General features: G+C 33.5%; 1 protein-coding gene across 1 annotated transcript; it reads right to left on the bottom strand.

The window, feature by feature from the left end:
• Positions 1-1,155: 1,155 nt before the first annotated feature.
• Positions 1,156-5,690, bottom strand: LOC139893340 (importin subunit beta-1). The gene is made up of 3 exons (XM_071876499.1): positions 5,588-5,690; positions 2,591-5,037; positions 1,156-2,252 (listed from the first exon to the last, which is right to left on the bottom strand). The coding sequence occupies exons 2-3, from the start codon at positions 5,005-5,007 to the stop codon at positions 2,054-2,056; spliced, it is 2,616 nt and encodes an 871-aa protein (XP_071732600.1). The 5' UTR covers positions 5,008-5,037; positions 5,588-5,690; the 3' UTR covers positions 1,156-2,053.
• Between the last annotated feature and the right edge of the window lie 14,942 nt (positions 5,691-20,632).

Below are 20,632 nucleotides of genomic sequence, written 5' to 3'. Positions count from 1 at the left end.
TGAGCTTTCTTCATTTTGATTATACATCTTTCATACGAATCTAATTTAGTTAAAGCCCAAACGTTTGTAACTCAAAGGACTGCGAGTTTTATGTTATTGCAGGAGGCTACGGCCCCTCCCTGCCCCCAAAAGCTCCGTCCATGGCTAAGCACATTAGTAATTTAATTTTAATACTATAAGAATTACGCTACATCTCACTATAATTATTGATCCACCATTGGGTAAATCTTTAACTAAACATGGTCATCATAACTGGTTGATCATTAATAATTAACGATAGGGTTATCATTAGAAATACATTAATTTTTTTTTGCAAAGCAAGCATTATATTAGAAATACATTAATAACTGATAGATTTTATCATTCACTACTATAAACCTAAACCTAAACCTAAACCATAATATTCAAGGGATGAAACATGCGGATCAAGTTATTTTGAAGACACCACTTTTGTAATTTAACCAAACATGAAGCAATCCTAAGTTTGAAGTCACCACATGAAAGCGACGTTAGCGTAGGTTACCATTTTCATTTTCAAACTTAATAATTACTACATGACGCCTTCGTAGATTGGTCACCTGTGTACTATATTTATCCTACTAATTCAATGGGACTAGAGTCCAATAGCATTTTTGACACAAGTTTTAAACTTCCGTCATGTGTCACACTCTTAATTAAACATACTTTCAGACCTACCAATCATTTTTCTTACATCAAATTTAGAAGATTTGATCCTAATACTATTTGCAATTTGGGTGTTATAGACCCAAAGGTGCTCTGAGCACAACTCAAGCACGCCTGTAATGGGGCATGCTGGAAAAGGTAATTGGTCATTCTTTTTCTGAAAGGAATCAGACATGGTCCTGAAGCGCGGGCTATGATCCTAGACTAACTTTAGAATCACTTAAAGCCAGTCTCAAACCCATACAAAAGGCATAATCTGTTGCCGATAGTTATAATCAAACCCAAGTAAAATTATAAGTCGTATTAAATGATGTATCCAACCTATGAGTGATGAAATCCGGTATCTCTTTCTCTTTAATAACAAATTTGACAATTTACAAAAAAGGTTTGATAACACCAAAAAATTATTCAAACCAACATTCCTCTACTTCTATGTATGGAAAACCAAAACCAGAACCATAATAAATGATATGCAAAGATGATAAACATACAAAAACGAAAAACAAATATAAAACAATTACACACTAGAACTCTTGAATTGACAGAAATCCATACAGGATGGTGAAATTTCAGTTTGCAGTTTAGAGCCAAAAAAAAAAAAAGAGAGAGAGATGAGGCAAGTTTTACAAAATGAATGCCTCCAACTCCAACCAACAACCATCCTACAAATCCTATTCCAATATCATCATCACAAGTTGTGACACACACCATTTTTATCAAAATATGATATTTAAGTTCCGAGGCATGATGACGATGACATAATATATTTACTTCCAACTATAACTCACAAATCAGAACACCTTTCAACATGATAAACACTTGAAAATAAAGTGACAAAAACATTCTTTGCCATGGAATTTGGTAAACAAGACACTGATGACCCGACCCGACCCGACCCGGACTGATGCATGACTCAAAATTGTTTCCCCCAAAAGAGAATTTTAAAATGTAATAGAAGGAAACGAATGAAGCGAAAGGAAAAAAAATGTATGAATGGTGATGTATTGATTTTCTTAAAAAGTAAAATGTACGCAAGCCCCAACCCGACTTGAGTATATAAAGCAGAACAAATGAAAGACATGTGTCCCAGCTGTCACAAACAAGATAGGTTTGTCGGACAGATGCAAAAATCGAAACTAAATGGTAAATTTTGACAACCCAAGGCACCACACAGGGATAAATTTTGACTCAAAATTGATCCATTATAACGCTCCAAATATCCTGGATGGTGACGAAATGACACAGACCTGACTTGACCTGACCTGACCTGACCCGACCCGACAGATGGACCCAACTCGACTGACCCATATGCATGCAGGGACTTCTATATATGAAGAGAAAAAGAGTATGTACCAATAAGTGAAAAAACTCAAACAGAAATAGCACGACTGATGGCCAACTTAGCCCATTCAGCAGATTCCTTAATCAAATGATCATCAGAGGACAGACATTCGTTCAAGAAGTCTTTGCTTGAAAGAGATTGCTGAATCAAGGACCCAGCATTACTTCCTAGTGTATCGGCTAGATCTCCAAGGACTCCTATCGCAGTTTTCATCACCACATCATCCCTAAAAAGATGAACAAAAACATCAAGTCAGAAATCAATAATAAAGGTGGCAATTCAGCACATTTACTTAATAATGGGTCAATTCGGGTAATGGTTTATCTTTGATATGGCAAGCAAAATAAAAAAAAATGGCTACAAGATCACGTTATTAAAAGCCCAAAAATGTTTATTTTTTTATGATTGAAACAGAGGTTTTGTTATTATATTTGACAGACTAAATATTGACATGACAAATATAGAAATTTTAAGTGTTTCGGGTCAACCCATCCCTTTCTGACCCGCCCTTTTTGCCAAACAAACATCGAAGATAAAGCATAAGAAGAGAAGATAAGTACTCACATGTCTTTCTCCATATATATCAGGTCCAGGAACTGAATAATATGTGGTGCATAAGGAATTAACAACTGAGTTTTAGGAGAATTCTTAAAACCCTGAAAAATCCCTGAATAAGCCTCCAAAATGCCATTTCTCAAAAGATTAGTGTACTCAATCATTTCATCATCAGCACCTGCAGTATGGGAGGATAACTCTGCTGCACTCTGTAGCATAGGCATAGCGTACATCAAATACTTCTCAAAATTCTCACCTATTGCCAAAGCAATATCACCAAAACATGAAAAGATAGGTGGCTTCACTGATCGATGCAATTGGTTGCTCGAAAGATCTTTAAGAAGCTGAGTCATAATCCCATCACACCATGGTAACACTTTATCCTCTAAAGCCCTGCATATATCACCCACCACACCTACAGTTACAGCACAAACTTGGTACTCTTCAAAATTCTGAAGACCCATTTCAAGATACTTGTAAAACTCAGACATATACTTGGTGAAATCGGGCCCCGTTGAATAGGCAAGGGCTCCTATGGCAAGCATTGCTTCTTCGTGAACAGTTGCACTTCGACAAGCAAAAACCCTAAGGAAAAGATTCATAATTTGATCTGCGTACTGCATGAAGACGTACTTAGTTGGATCAGATGACCCGAGTTTCTGAATGATGACCTGTAAGCACCCGCAAAGTAGGCCTTGCAACTCGTTCTGCTTTTGTCTTTCATCAGAAGAAAGCTTTTGTTCTTCAAGAGTTTTGTGCAGTTCCATCATTATAACAGGAACAAGCTGCAACACCATTGGAGCTGTTTCGTCTGTTGAACACCGAACAACCTCATTTAATGTCTCGTAAGCAGCAGTCCTTAATCTAGACTCCCCAGCATCTTCTCTGTGTGTAACTGTCAGAAGAGATTGGACAATTTCTTGGAAAAAGGGTGTCAAAGGTGATGATTGACCAATATCTTCATATCCTTGGGCAAGAAAATAGAGGGCCCCACATGATTTCTCAGCAACATTAGGAGCATCCTTCATGCTCTGGAGAAGCACTGTGATGATCTGTTGGCAGTTAGCTTGGGTGACAATAGGTACCTCCATTGTTGACCCGTGAAGAAACTCGAATATTCTTCCAAGGGTCCAGGCTGTTGTGTCTTTTACATGGTTGTTTGGGTCTTTGTTTAGAGCTGTGAGCATGAAATTAAGAGCAACATTAACAAGTGGAGTCAACTTATTAGGTGACGGACCCTCCAAGATTGACCCAAAGGCGTAAGTAGCCCCTTCTCTTTGTCTCCAATCAGGTTTTGTTATGTTGTCTTCGATAAAAGGCATCACAAGTGGAACAATATCATCTCCAACGGTTCTTGCAACCAAACCAAGACATGTACCCCCAGCCATGGCAAGATTCCAAGCACCTTCATCTTGATCTTGATCTTCTTCTTGTTTCAACAATGTCTCTAACAACATGGGTACAAGTGCAGGTAAAGCCTGTTTGATGAAATAAAAGCAAGGAACATCAGAATCAGCAGTAAAATCACCCCCATAATCCTCTAAAATATCTATCTCCTCATCACAAATTGAGCTCCAAAACTCAATGGCTTGTAAAGCAACGGGCTCTTCATCTTCTTTAACAGCCTTGGAGGTAATAGTAAAGATATCTTGCATGTATGGACTAATTTTCTCATAGTAACTTGATGAAATGGATACCAAACATTCAAAAGCTGCCTGCCTAATTTTCACTTCAGGTGACAAAGTCGCCTCACAAACAACTTTCATAATATAATCTCGCTCCATATCGTTAGAGAAATTCGCCTGAGCAAAACTCAGAGCATTATACAATGCCCGTGTAGCAGCAAGCCTGACATCGTTACCACTTTCAGATGGATTCATACCTTGAACAACAGCAGTAAGTATCTTATTCACGTGATCTTGTTCTACAACATCTGGAGAAACTTCTTCACACATATATCCAAGTGTTTCTAGAGTTGCTTGTTTAACATGAGCTCCAACCTGGTGAATATTTGACAAAAGCGATCCAATAAGCTCGGGCCATTGCTTCTGTGGCAGCTCAATACCAGCAACTTTAGCAATCACTTGTGACGCAGTCGATCGAGCCTCATACACAACAGAAGATAGTGTCTGCAACAAACAAGTCTTTATCTGTGTCTTAACAGCAATGTCTAGTGATAACCATCTTTGAACAAGCTCAAACTTTCTATGTTGCTCTTTTGCATCTAATGCATTCTTTAGAATCAAACCGGCCAACTTTCGACTATCAACAGGTTTCTCGTCATTCGCAAGTTCTCCAGACAATGATAACAGAAAACCAGCAAGGTGTTGCTCCTGATACTGCTTTAAACTATCTTCAGCATGCTTCCTAACAGATCCATCAACCGATTGTGCATTCAACAAGATTTGTGTAACTTCCATCGCCATTACTACTAGCCGCGCACTCTGTCCGACGAACTGTTCATCACATATTTAACATCTTTTAAAAACATTACTAAATAAATCAAATAAATCAAATAAATCAAATAAATCAAATAAATCAAATAAATCAAATAAATCAAACAAATCATAAGATATCAATTGCCAAAATAAAATCAAACAAATGAAACCTATCATTAAAGACGCGTATATCTCAATCAATGCAAATTTGATATCCACAACTAGAAATTAAAATCAAAATCAAAACCTAAACAGAAGCATCCAATACCTAATCTACTGTAACCAGATACGGTTCAATACAGGCTTCAATCTCACAGATTACGGATCTAAACAGATGCAGGCGAATAAATCGAAACAAGCACAGTGATTAACAACAGTAATTTAAATAAAAATATGCAGAGGAATAAACGTGAACTGTTGTGTTGAGTAGAGATCGTGCCTATACGTATAGATTACTGATACTGAAATTGTAGTACGTATGAAAGCGTAATGAATTGATTAAATTAAAAGTAAGAGGTGAATAAAAACCTAACGAAACGATTAGATTAAAAGTAAGAAGTTGAATTACCTGAGTGATTAGTGATAAACACGGTCCCCGATAAGGGAAAGAGACGACCAAAAACGGCGCTTCTGGAAACCCTAGACAGAGAGAGGGAGAGAGAAGACTGAAATACAAATGAATACCTGTCTCTATAATTATTTGGAAATTTTTTTTATATACTGAGTATCATAATTATTAATATTTAATATTTAATTAATTAACTTAGTTTTCTGGGTCCCATTTGTATACCCTTTTGTTCAAAAAAAGTGTAACCTTATGTTGTACCGTACATATCTCAGGTGAAAGGATTGTTTTTGAGCTTACTGTTGATTTTTTAGCTGGTAATTCTTTTTAAAAAAATACAATTGTTTTTTTGAAAGACAAGTCGTTAGAATCACTAAGGGAGATAAATAACATATCCGATCATTTTTCACGCACGCATGCAATTTTGGGAGAACCCGAACCGCATTACAGAAACCATATCCATCAATTCATATAGACATGTGGACCGAGTATAAATCCTGAATGAATCCTTAAGAAAAACTCGTAGATAAAGTTCGACCATGCGACCCCCCTTCCAATATACCACTCAGACACAAATGCGGTGGTTAAGATTACAAATTACTAGCATTATTATACATATTTTTATTATAATATATATTATATATACACAATTTAAAGTTTTACTTTTTTCAATAAAGATGTTGAATGTTGATTTAAAGTTTTTTGTGAGTTAATTTTTTTTTTTTTTTTTCTAATTTGATCACTAAACTTTGTTTTCTTTCTATTTTTGCCTACCAGTTAGATGCTAACTATTTTAAATAACTAATTTCGTACATCTAAACGTAGTATGTAATACAATTTGGACCGCTTGAGACAATCAATAGGGTACAATCCAAAAAAGAATAGTGATCAACAAAATTAAGGCAAGACAAGTACGATCATATATGTATAAATTTTTTAAAAATATTTTATATTCTAACATTATTGATTATATGCATTAAGTTGTTTACTCTTAGTTTTTCTATAAATTTATTAACAACAGTAGAATCATATATGCATAAGTTTTTAAAAAATCTTATATCTTCAAACATTATCTACTATATGTACCTAAGTGTCGTGTATATTTTTATTGTTTACGAACTCTCGTTTCAAAAAGATGTAAAACAACAACCAATAATACAAATGTAAGCAAAAGAATGATATTCCACCATACAAAAGACACAGACGCTAAGAAAAAAGAAAATAGTCTGAATCACAATTTAGACAAGTATATATGTATATATAACTACCTAACAATGACCGCTACAATATTGGTCACCGGATAATAGCAATATGGTGGAAATATAAATAGTTATGAATATGAAAATGACCAATAACTAATCTCGTAATGCTAAATATAGATATTAAAAATATAATCATATCACAAAAATAAATCTACTTGTAGCAACACACAGTCTGACCATTTTCCCGTTTACATAGAATGTGTGAAGGTCGGTCGGCCGGCCGTTTAATATGTAAAGCTGGTTTTAGCTATGGCGTTTCACCCTGTAACACAATGCGGAAAAATTTTATTTTTTTTCTTTAACAAATTGGTGACGTGACTTTAATTTTACCTTTGGTGTTGTTGTAATTGGTACTTTTTAATTTTGGGCTTCTATATTTATATAATCGTTTGATTTTTTCTAAGGACAACTCTAACGGTTATCGTTAACGTACGTAAACGGGTATTACATGGCGGTTATTATTGATTTTTGATTGACGATTATAGTTTTATAAAAGCATTTTAAACACATTAACGACAACCCTAAGATTGGCGGTAGAAAATAATACTCTCTCTGTCCCATAATAAATGTCATGTTTTGACATTTCAAAGTCTTTACTCTTTAACTTTGACTTCGAATATCTTTATTTTGTGTCGTATAATAGTTGATGAGACTTATACCAATAAAAATTATTTTAAACTCAATACACTCTTATAACTTTCATCAAATATTAGATAATACTAATATATATATATATATATATATATATATATATATATATATATATATATATATATATATATTCAAAATTGAGAGATAAAGATTTTGAAGAGTTGAAAAATGACATTTATTATGGGATATAGGGAATAATATTTTTTACAACCTTTTCCCCCCCTTTTTTTCATTTCACATATCTTAGATTTGATTATGAAAAGTGTCCAAATTTTGTAAGTTTGACTAGTTTAATTATATAAAACTAAATTATGTGAGTTTAGTATGTTGAATCGAGTTATTGTTTTTTTATTATTTTGTTAAGGTCACTACAGGGTAAAATCTATTGACGTGAAACATATAATATTTGTAAGTAACTAGAGGGGGGTGAATAGTTACTTAATACGTTTTTACCAATTTTTCGATTGATCACCAAATTCGATTTTACTTTGATCAACCAACTCAACTCAAACTTGATGTGTGTAGTGTATATGTTCAAATGATAAATGAAGTAATGTATAGAACATAGACACAAGGATTTATAGTGGTTCGGGTGGATGTTAACTAATCCACCTTAATCCACTCCCCGATTACACTAATCGGGATTTGTTGCTTCACTAAGCACTTTTCTCCCAACCCTGTGGAGATCCGATTTACAAGTCTTCAATCTTCTTTAGTAGACAACAACCCTAATCTTTCTATCCCTTTTAAAGATCAACTCCAACCTAGATCAACTTGTCTTCACCTTGGACAAGTATTAATCTCCAAATAAGATTAATCAACTTCCTAAGTCCCTTTAAGGAAGTAGATCACTGAGCTAGCCTATGCTTCCACTAATTGAAGTTACAAGACTTATACACTCTGCAATGATGATCCTAACACAATACTAGGACACACATTACATTAAGTAAACTTACAAGATAAATGACTTTGATTAGTAAGTTTACAACAACCCAATTCTATATCTATAAGATCATAGAATCTTCTCTTGCTTGATCACATTTGAGTAGTAGTTGATGCACTTGTGATCACTGGAGATAAGCCTTTGAAATGTGCAAGAGGGTCAGCTTTAAATGCTCTTAAATGTTTGCCTTTTATAGTAGGATTCAAAAAATAGTCGTTGACACACGGTTGCCTCCACGGTCGACCGTGGTGCGACCGTGCGTGCTCCAGTCCAAAATTGGTATCCGTTGTATAGCCGTTTGACTCAGATTTGAACACCACATTTTGGCACCTTTAATCCTTCTAGCACCTGCAAAAGAAAACAAACATCCTATACAAGTACTATATGCATTAAGTGTGTGAGATTTGGTCTTATTGCATGAAAGTGACTAATCATTCCAAAAGTGGCAAACCCAACATTCTTGGAGAAGTGTCTTGATTGATATTTAGGGAAATTTCAGTTTGATCAAGACTTAGTTAGTCACATTAATGCTATTGGTTCAATTCTAAAGGATAGTCACTATATCATTAACTTCCTAGTTTCAATTAATCACAAGTCATGTTTCATTTGAGTTTAGTTAGGGATTAATTGAATAATGTCTCTATAAGATAATCATGAAGTATGTAGAGACATTAAGGTTAAGTTATTCTTGAACAAGCAATCACACTTAGTTACTTAGACTAGACCAAATAGACAATTGACTATAGTTTCATTGTGAACTATTTTACACTTAATCTATTGGAGTAGGTTAGTTACTTGAATCCTAACTAATGAGCACATGGCAAACATATTAATCAAGTTGACAAGTTTATGAGTATTAGGCATTATTAGCAAGAAGCAAATAATACTCACATAGCAAGTAATGTTCAGTTTTGAGGTCAAAAACGTGTCCAAAGTCGAGATTTGGTGATTTTTGGTTGAAATCTGTCACTTTGCTGCTGTTGCAGCTGATGAACTACCTTCGACCGATGGTCGTTGACCATCGACCGATGGTGAGGGACGATCGACCGGTGGACAAGACCATCGACCGATGGTGTATGATTTCTGAAAAGCGGATGTAATTTTGACGATCGACCGATGGTCTTAGACAGTGAAATTTTTACTAAGTGTTGAATTATAGCTGTTATGATGTCCGTGTGTTTTTATGATTTTTAGGATGTAAATTTTGAAAATGCAGAAGTGTTAAGCATGAAATTTTTAGCGGACGCATTTGTTTTGCTAATTTGCTATAATTCGCTGTCAGTGTGTCTAATCTTGATAGGAACACTATTCTAACTTGGTTTTTGCTATTCTCAGGAGATAAGGACAAGGAGGAAGCTCAGAAATAATAACTAAGCAGTTGCTGGTAATTGGTGAGTGGGTCTATCTCCGGATAGAGTTTAAGTAGCATATCATGCTACTGTGGTTGACCCTTTTACCATGCATAGTGTAGAGATTGCCATGTTAGAATAATATAATATGCTTGATGATGTATGTGAATTATGTGTACACTGTGTGAATGGCACCAGTCGGGCCTAGGGAGACTGGGAACTCGAGACCGTGCCTAGGAGAGGTTAGAGTCCGTATGAGGTCAACCGTGCCTAAGGGAGGTTGGGTCCATAGGCTACTGATTGTGAAGTATAGTGTGAATGATGCATCCTCTGCATCTGGATAACTATACTGTGAATTGAGTAGCATGGACTATCGGTAGACTCAGGCCCGATCAGCTGGGAGTCGTGTGCTCGTACAAGCCGTCGATCCTCATATTATCTTATTGTATGCTAGTTGGTAGTTAGCAAGTGTTGTTGTTAGTATATAGCTTGTGTGTGGCTTAAGCTATATCTGTTAGATAGATTACATTTACTTAGCGGTGCGCTAATCCCCCACATATTTTCTCATTGCAGGTTTAGGTACTGCTAGTCGGGATGGGTATTGATGCAGAAGACATGTTTGACAACCCAACTCTGATGTGGACTTTTGTATAAATAATGTTTTGTAATAACGTAACACTGCTGTGTAAGCTTAAACTTAATTATACGGTTTAATGTAATGACGTGACTTATATTGTGTTTATTATTAAAGTCTTCCGCTGTGTATAAAAAAAAAATGTCCGGTGTTACATTAAATGTTTTAATTTTTTTTAAATATTTGTGTGTGACACTAATTTCACCAAAGGTTTGTTGCTTTTTTATTATCTATTTATAAAATGATGTTACATTGGGTTTAATTTGACGATTATTATTTTGTACAAATATTTTAAGACGTTATGTTCTTAGAACTGTCAAATTGTCAATGAAAAAATCATAATATTTTATTCGAGAACGGCCTATTCTAATAACAACTTATTTTAATTTTGTTCTTTTCTAAAAACTCTTCATTTTTTTCTCAACTATTACTATAAATTAAGAAAAATGTTGAGATATTTTCACCCTTTTTCTAAGTTATTATTACTATACTATCTATTAGACAAAAATGATGAATAGTAGTTAGGGGAGTTTTCATCTTTTCACCATCTTTTTTCCTTAAATTTCATTTCACTCACAAAGGGCCCCCCCCCCCCCCCCCCAAGTTTTTTCAGAAAAAACAAATCGACCATCAAACAGGGGGTAAAGTGTTAAATAATCATTTTCATAAAAAATTTTAAATAAACTCCACCCAAATATTCAACATGTCATATCCTCTCGCTCGCAGCAAGTTAAATTTTTCCGACACCATCGTTAAACTCGAAATAATTTTAGGAACACAATGTCACTAACTATACGCAAAACGGACGCTTTTTAAAAAACGCTAAATATTTGGGGTACTTTTCATACACGTTGATTTTGCGTTAAATTTTAAAAGTCGACAATTCCATAGCGAAACGCGGAGATGCACATATATTGTTAATTTATAATAACATTTAAATCTTTCACGGGTTATACCTTTTAGTTCGACTCGAGTTACGCTACAACGACATCATCGTTAGCCACGAAAACTAGTTATAGATTAAATTATGTAAATTGGTAGGTTGAACCGTGTTATTATATTTTTTAATTAGTTAAACTCACTAGGACTAAAGCATTTTTAAAAAAAAAAATATTATTTTGTACAATGATTATTGATAACCATCATGTCTGAAATAATGTGAAATAATGTGAAATAATGTGGGGGTAAACCCTACACTCGTTTGTATATATATAGAAGAAATCATGCAAGAAATTAGAACTATAACGATAACAACCACCTCATAGTATTTTTAGCGTGTCTAGGCGCAAGTTCTAAATCTTCACTCCTCTATTTATTTATTAATTCAATTTCTAGTTTTATCATAAATAATAAATATTACTATATACAATTAATTGATGTTATTCACTGAAACTAATGAATGATGATTGTTAAAATACATCATAGAATCAATAAAGTCGAACTCATATATGTAAATGCTCGTCACATAAATCGACGCGTATAATGTAAACAGCGACGGAGCTTGAAAGTCAACAATGAGGGGGCCATAATAATTTAATCAAAATCGTATGCAGTATGTTAGCGAGGTTGGTGGGGCCAATACTTAAATTTACCATGTCTAGTCCCTAAAACTATAGAATTTGCTATTAAGGACATATTTTTTTGGGGGGACCATGGCACCCCCCTGCCCTACATAAGCTCCGTCGCTGAATGTAAACACACATTTGCAAAAATTATCCAAACAATCATAAAAGGTTTGTTCACTCATATATAAATACTCGTCACATAAATCGGGTGCATTACATATGCTAATTGTCGTATAAACAATGTACATTTATGGAAACATTGAATTCAAGTAAACCGATAGCATCACGTTTTTTATGAATATAAGTAAAATAATCAGGATTGGGTTCGTGAGAATAATTTATTATACCTAGACAAATGTGAATAAATAGTGACTTGCTCATTCTAAATCTTCTACGGAATCTATCGGCGGGAAAAACTGGCGTGTCGAAAAAGTAATCACCCCACAACCTTTTTGCGGTACCTTTCCTATCCACGGGAATGTAATTTCTTTGTGCTCTTGGTATCGGTGTGTTATTTTCGATTTCATCATCACTTAATCGATCTAAATTATCAATTAAGTCAAGTGCAACCATATAATTATAACTATTCGATAATGCGTTAATTTCGTCGGTTTCATCGTGACGATTGCGATTCATTTTGTTATAAAATATATGAAATTATTGAGAAAGATATGAAAAAATGGAGATTGTGTGTGTAAAAATGATTGAAATGTGAATATATTTGTAGATTAATTAAATTAATTAAAAAAATTATATATAATAAAACTAACCGTTTGAAACCAACGGCTAGTTTTCAACAAAAATACTCGTTCTCGATTATCGAAATAAAGCATGGCGTGACCTGCGAGGGTGAGCTGGGTGACCAAGAAAACATCGCCGCCCTACAGGGCGGTTTCCTCGACGATCTGGACGAGACTCACGTTAGGAACGATCCTGGACTTTGGTCTGTTGTTATTAAGTTGATTTGTTTCCTCTGTGACGTGCTTTCTCTATTTGAAGCTTTGAACTCATAGTAATATTATATTTGGTATATATTCATCAGGTATTCCTTTTTACTCCAAATAAATAAATAAATAAATAAAACCTAAATGGCCGTAATTAACGAGTTTTTTAAGGGAGGATGGTATTTTTAAACATTTAAAGGAGTCTTGTATTTTTAAAAGTATTTATAATTTTCATTTATCCTTTTTAATTATAATATTATAATATATAATAAATAAGAATAAATAAGTTGCAAATAATATGTAAATTCTTTGTCGATACTAATTACGAAATACTTAATTACGTAATAACTACAAGTTTTTTTAGCAGCAAGGTAAGTTAAGTAGTTAACCAATGATTACAATCAATTTGCATTTTCATTTTTCTGTCTTTGATTTTTTTTGGTTCAGTCTTTTCGACCAAAGATGTCCAAATAAGTCAAAGTCTAAATGTACATTAGACCATTTTTAACCCTGCCTGTGACGTCACAGGCAGGTTGTACACTTTTTGGCCAAAAAGTGCAATCTGCCTCTGACGTGGCAGTGTCACCATCTGACACCAAAATAACCCTGACGCCCCTTCAGTGTCAAACAGGTCCCACCAATTTATTTTTTCTTTTTCTTTTTTATTTTATTAACCATACAAATTATATTACATATAATTAAAAACATATAAAATTAAATCATTACATAAAATTTAACCATTACATAAAATTAAAAACACATAAAATTAAACCATTACATAAAATTAGTGCAATAATACGCTCGTCTTCCGAATCGGAATCGAAACTAAGTAAATATGATGCCATGAACGAAAAATACTTGATGATGAGAGAAATTTATATGATTTAAGGGATATAATTTAAAGAAAAATAAAGAGAATGAGTGTGTTAAAGGTGTAGAATGGATGGGTTTATATAGATAATAATATATAGAGTTTTAAAAAAAAAAAAAAAAAAAAGTAAAAAAAAAAAATAGCCGTGTAACGGCATAAAATATGAGCCAATCAGAGAAAGCCACGTCGCCCTGACGCCACCCAACTGTCGCGTGAAAACGGTGACTGACGCCCCACCTTCGTCAGCGGTAACGCCCCACTAGGGGCGTCAGAGGGCGTCACCGGACGCCAGCGCGTCTGACGGGTCCCCTCTGACGCCTGGTTAAAAATGGTCTTATAGGCCTCAGTTTCATGTCCACTTTTATGATAGCTATATTTATCTTTTCAACAACCTTTTTCAGTTTTTTTTTTTTTTTACTTTTTATAAGTCAATATTTTGAAAGATGTAAATCACATTTTCAAGAAGCATTTTTCGAAAAAACAGTTAAACTCATTTAATTAACTTAATACTCTTATAAAATGCAAGTAAATAATCAAACTTAACAAAACTCTTAATCTAATTCTTAATCAAGGTGTGTAAACAAACTAAACAATTTTTGTATAGCAATTGTTACTTTTAATTTATGAAACTAAATAATTTTAATTTTTCTTAATTTTCCGTCATCAAACGCCACCAACAGTAGCAACAAACACCATCAAACACCCCAACACCATCAAACCGCCGTCGTCGGCCACCTACAGCCACCGACGGCCACCGCCGTCAGCCACAACCACTTGTTTAAAACACAAAAATAGTGATATTTACCGATAAACCCAGATCTTTTATTCAATAGTTTGTTGGTGGTGATACTCGCCCGGAAAATATATCATCGGCGGCGACCGCCGCCGCTAACCTCCGTCACCGTCAGGTATCGTCGGCATATGTAGACCACCGTCGACCATCTCTTTAAAAAAAGTTAAAAAGTAGAGAACCAGATCTAGTACAGTAGTACTGAACGATGACGGTGGAATAGTGGTAGAGTGGTGGTGGTGGTGGTGAGGCGGCGTCAGGTTTAGGTTGGAAAGGATGAGACTTTTTTGGTTGGGGTTATAGAGTTTGAAAGGGAAAAAATGAGATGGGAATGGGCAAGGTTGGAGAACTCGGATCTCGGGGAGATCTCGTTTGGGCTTTTTTAGGGAGATCTCGGAATCTCGGAATAATCTCGGGGAGATCTCGGGCGTTGACTTTATAGTTTTATTAATAAAAATATACATAAAAACATAAATATATGTATATTTATATACGTTTTTACGAGATTTTACAAAAATATCCGAGAAATGAACGAGAAAATCTTAGAAATTACGAAATTTACAAAAAAAAAAAACTTACAAAATAGCAAGAAAATTCGAGAAATCGAGGGTTTGAGTAAGTTTGACCCCGTTGACCGAGAAATCTCGGGAGATGAACATCTCGACTCGGTTGCCTTCTAAAAACGAGATCTCGGAGGAGATCTCGGAGAGATCTCGGGGAGATCTCGAGAGATTTGCAACACTGGGAATGGGTCATGGGAGGTTTATTATACTCCGTATTATTTTATTACTAGTACAGTAGTACTGCATCTCCATCTTCTCTATATAGGCTATGTTTGACAAAGAACTTTTAGGAGCTTTTTTGAGATGTTAGCTTTTACTTTTACCAAAAAGCTCCTAACTAATAATCTAGCTCCGTTTGGATTAACTAGCTTCTAGCTATTAGGGTTGAGTAAAAGCTCTAAAAATAAACGCTCCTTACACAAGCGTTTATGAAAATTGAACTAGCTGTTTGGATGTAAATTACTCAAATACCCTCTGATTAATTTATAAATCAACACCCTTAAACAGCAGAACTTTACGTAAGGTTTTTCATACGGCTGCCCTATCAACAAGTCGATAACTTTTACTCAAGAATTATCTCGTCGATAAGCCATCTCTTTCACCTGTTATGCTCTATCAAACTTGAAGTTCATCTTTTTATGCATCAAACTCTGATTTTCTGTTTGTTTCATTCTAATTTTTACGTATTAGCGGTTTGTTATTACTCCGTATTATTTTTTTGTATGTTTATTATCTGGAAGTGTTGTACATGTTTATTCTGATCATGTTGTTTATTATATGTTGTTTGTAATTGGTAAAGTAAACTGACATATTAAAGTAAATTCAACATGTCTAATTTTCTGTATGTTTGTTATCTATTTATAAGTTTGTTATATGTATGTTTGGACAAGATTGAAGTGCGTGAAATCTGAGCTTCATATATTCAACTAACTAAGGCACAAGAACTTCTACTGATGAGCTATTATTGAATACATTTAAAAATGGTGGTAGACTTTAAGAGTTCATTTTTGTCATTTTACTTATTTTATAACAGCTCCAGCTACTTTGTCAAACAATTAAATACATTTAAAAAGTTTCAGCTAAACGTTTTCAGCTAAACGCTTGCAGCTAAACGCCTGCAGCTTCCAGCTAGTTTTGCCAAACATACCCATAATATAGTACCACATATAATATTGTACTACATATCCATATACATGGTACTCGTATTATTTTATTTTTTATTTTACAAATTACTATTTCGTATCATTTTAATACATTTAATAATTTAATAATTTAAAATCTTTTCAAATTACTCCGTATCATTTGATTTTTATTACACCATATAGTTAAGTTTTATTACACCTTATTTTACACCATTATTTGTAGATGTCGATTGAAGGAGGCGAGTTTTTTTATGAGGACACCCGAATTTGCCACTAATCAGGTAAATTAATTATATTTTTATTATTGTTATTATTATTCTCATTATACTATACTATATACTAAATATGGACAATGACTCTCAATCACGTTGCGCCACATCATCCAAATTGCTACAGTATAACAGTAACCGACAGGGGTACTTTCGTGTTTTTACACCCCAAGTTGCCAAAAAAAAAAAAAATCACAGTTTCTGCTATTCTTTCACACCTTTAGATCTTCAACACCACCAAGGCCAACCACCACCAAATCTGACAAAAAAAAAAAAAAAAAAAAAAGGAGCTCAATCTGAGCACCTACGCCGACCACGGTTGGCCGAGAAAGAAATGGCCGACATAGACGGCTGACGGAAACGGTCGACGGCAAATTGCTACAGTATAACAGTAACCGACAGAGGTACTTTCATCTTTTTACACCCCAAGTTGCCAAAAAAAAAAAATCACAGTTTCTGCTATTCTTTCACACCTTTAGATCTTCAACACCACCAAGGCCAACCACCACCAAATCTGACAAAAAAAAAAAAGGAGCTCAATCTGAGCACCTACGCCGACCACGGTTGGCCGAGAAAGAAATGGCAGACATAGACGGCTGACGGAAAAGGTCGACGGCAACGGTCGACGGCGGACGACGATGACCTAAGCACCGGTCTAAACAAAAATTAAGATCTACACCGGACCCAGCTCACTCCCGACTCCCTGGAAGATAGAAGCCGCCACCACCACTATTAAACTGTTAATCCCCGTACGAACCTAAACCATCTACCTTCAACAGCATCAGAACAACGAAGAGCAACCACAAAACACAAAACCCATCATGCCGGAAAGTGATTCCCGGTCGACGTACTCTCTATGGGTTTGCGGTCAAGGTTATCTTCATAATCGACGCCGTATTCTACACCTGTATTTTGAAGACAATAATATTTAGATTGTGTTTTGAAGAAGATGAAAAGATGAAAGATACGACTAATTGGGTAGAGAATGAATTTAGATTTAGATTAATGTTGAAGAAGAAAAAGAAGAAATAGAGATGTGATAGACATAATAAGTAGGAGACATGATGGTAGCATACGGAGTAGTAAAGTAAATCTAATTTGTTGACTATATAGAGTCTAGACCCCTTTGCATTTCCCAACTACTTTAAGTTCCAAATATTCCAGGTGATTTGTTTAAGTTTCATTTTGTTTAATTTTTAAGTTCCAAATATTTTTTTTTTCACTAACACAAAACCATCAATAAATATAAATTTGAATGGATTTTTCATCCCGTCGGCCGTAGACTAAATGTCACAAATCACCTTTAAACATAAAAAATATTTTTCGAACAAAACACAAGTTATTTATGGAGTTGAATAAGAAAATTTTAGATGAAAACCAAATATGAGTGTCGTGAGTATGTTAACACTTAGTTATTTTTCAATAAATACCCCACAAGTATTAATTTTGTTTTATTTCTGTTGTTTCAACATCTTTTTATATAATTATGCTTTAATCATATGTTATAGATTGTGTCTAAACTATCCTTTTTAATCAATGGAGTAATTGAGACAATTTATCAAAAGCGCGAGTATAAAAGATGGTGTAGTGTGGCTTCTACAATATTTAAAAAGGTCTTGTCTTTTCATTTTCCGTTTAACTAAATTTATGATTATTTTTAAATTTTAATTTATTTTTAAATTTTTTAAATTTTTATTTATTTTTTCATGCAAGGATTAAGATCTATGATCAAGTTTATCGATTACATTTAAGAGAAAATATTAAAGGACTGCTAATGCTAATTTGGTTGCACCTTGGTTTTCCCTTTATTCCGTAACTAATGTTTATGCTATTTAATTTGCAATTAATATGCAATTAGAATACTGACCCTCTTATTTATCTGTTTTTAGTTCAATTTAAGTTAGTTTGGTTTTTATCTTTCCTACGTACACCATGATAGTTATAGCTCGATAATGGCGAAAATTAAATTCAGTAGTTCAATAATATTTGAAATGTTAATTACCTCAATTAATACATTTGATTTATTATTATTATTTGGAAGACTACTTTATTGAAGACAGTACAAAAAATCATACCAGAATAGTAGTGTCTAAATATTTGCCTAAATCAATGTTTGTCTCTGAAAATATTTGTAGTGTCTAAATGTTTGTACAATAACATTTTATACAAAAATTCATAACTTTCGTGATTGAAATTCTTATTAAGGAAAATACGGAAAAAATTTGGCCTATATTTCATATTTGATATTTGGCCTATATTTCTAATTTGAATTAATCAATTAAAAAAAATTATTTTAGTTTAGTCATAAATGAAAAAATAAATAAAATTTTTGGAGAGTGTTTTATATATAGTAATAAATTTATTTTACCCCGTTTAAAAAATGATACTATAAATTCATAAGAACTATTATTGTGAAGATTTTTGTTTTCATTAATAGTTAATCAGTCATTAATTTAGTTTTTACCAACCGTTTATATAAACGGTTGGTAAAAAATGATTAACTACGTATATTTTTTTATTTTTCTAAAGATAAGCTATTAGGTATTTTTAATGTGCATAAATAAGTCAGACATATCAATTATTATTTACTTTTGGTTTAACAATTTTTCTTTTTTTCCTTTTCTTTTTTTTTTTGCTAACAATTTAAACAACTAAATTATGTGAATTTGATTTGTTAAACTATCAAAATTTTAATTGGTTTAACTAGTTTTTTTTAATTTTTTTAATTTTTTAAATATAGTACACAATATTTTAACGAAAAACATATAGTTTCGTACAACGATAACCAATTCTGTGGGCAGAAATGCCTTTTGGCCCAGCGAAGTGGGCCAGACGCATTTTTTTTTTTTTTTTTTGCAAATACATAAAAATCTAATTCCAATTTTATAATACAATCCTATCGTAATAGAAGCCTAAAAAAATATATGTAAAAAGTGTTATATTTTTATTTTTCATCGCCTTTTTCAATATACTGTATATTATTTGATTTTTTATCTTTAAAAAAACCTACTAAAATTATATGGACCATAAGGTTTTGCCAAATAAGTAATTTGTTTAGAAGCTTCAAAACTTAATTTGTTTTTGATTCGTTTTGTTGTTAAATTGAACATTGCAGCCCAGACTGTAACATATATCCAATTGTTTACGTATTTTTCATTTATATAGTAGAATATTACCATAACAGTTGCCGACCATTGCGTAAATGGTCTGAAACATTTTGATGACTTTGAGGCCGAAAACTGTCTAACGATATAGTAGCGTTAAAATGACACTAATCCGCCGCGAAGCGCGGACCACAAATCTAGTTATTATTATTATTTGTTTATTAATTATTGTTAAATTTTTATTAATAAATAAAATGCTTGAAGACCGTGAACGATTTAAGGATCACAAAGATATACAATGTTAAGGTGATGGAAATTGTGGATATCGGGCATTCGCCGTTTCCCTCGTGGGAAATGAACAATATTATGAGAATATTCGGTATGAAATGAAAGAAGAGCTGCGGAATAAACTCGAATTCTACGGAAGCATGTTTGACAGAGAAATAAAGTCCTTGAAAGCTTCTCTATGTTACGTTGGATCTCCTTGTCCACCAGAATATTGGATGATGATGCTCTATGCAGGTATACTGATAGCCAATAGGTTTGGTGTAATCGTCCACTCATTGAGCAGGTCAGAAAGTTCGACCATTTTCCCGTTTTGGATGGGTCCAGAAGAGTTTCAAGAAATAAGAGTTCTTACAATTGCCCTAGTAAATTGTGAGAATCATTATGTTACGGTGGAATTACAAGGAGATTACCCTATGCCTCCGGTTACAGGTTACTTTCATGATCGCTATATTACCACTTATGCAGCTAGATGGAAAGAAGTTTATAAGGAGCGCTTTGAACAATTTATCCGATTTAACCGTCGTAAAGCTGATTTTGTCGATTTAAATGATTAATTATTTTAGTGTTAGTACATGTATTGTATTTTATTTATTAATAGTATTTAGCTTTTTTAATATTCTTAATATTAGTTTTATTTATTGATATATTTATATTCACATAGTAATTATGAGGT

This window comes from Rutidosis leptorrhynchoides, chromosome 2, assembly GCF_046630445.1.
Source record: "Rutidosis leptorrhynchoides isolate AG116_Rl617_1_P2 chromosome 2, CSIRO_AGI_Rlap_v1, whole genome shotgun sequence".
Lineage (NCBI taxonomy): Eukaryota > Viridiplantae > Streptophyta > Magnoliopsida > Asterales > Asteraceae > Rutidosis > Rutidosis leptorrhynchoides.
This window is presented reverse-complemented; position numbering and strand designations above follow the sequence as displayed.

Coding starts and splice junctions, on each gene's coding strand:
- LOC139893340 (XM_071876499.1), bottom strand. CDS start 5,007: ATGGCGATGGAAGTTACACAAATCTTGTTGAATGCACAATCGGTTGAT. Junction 2,253..2,590: donor ATATATATGGAGAAAGACAT/GTGAGTACTTAT, acceptor TCATCTTTTTAG/GGATGATGTGGTGATGAAAA.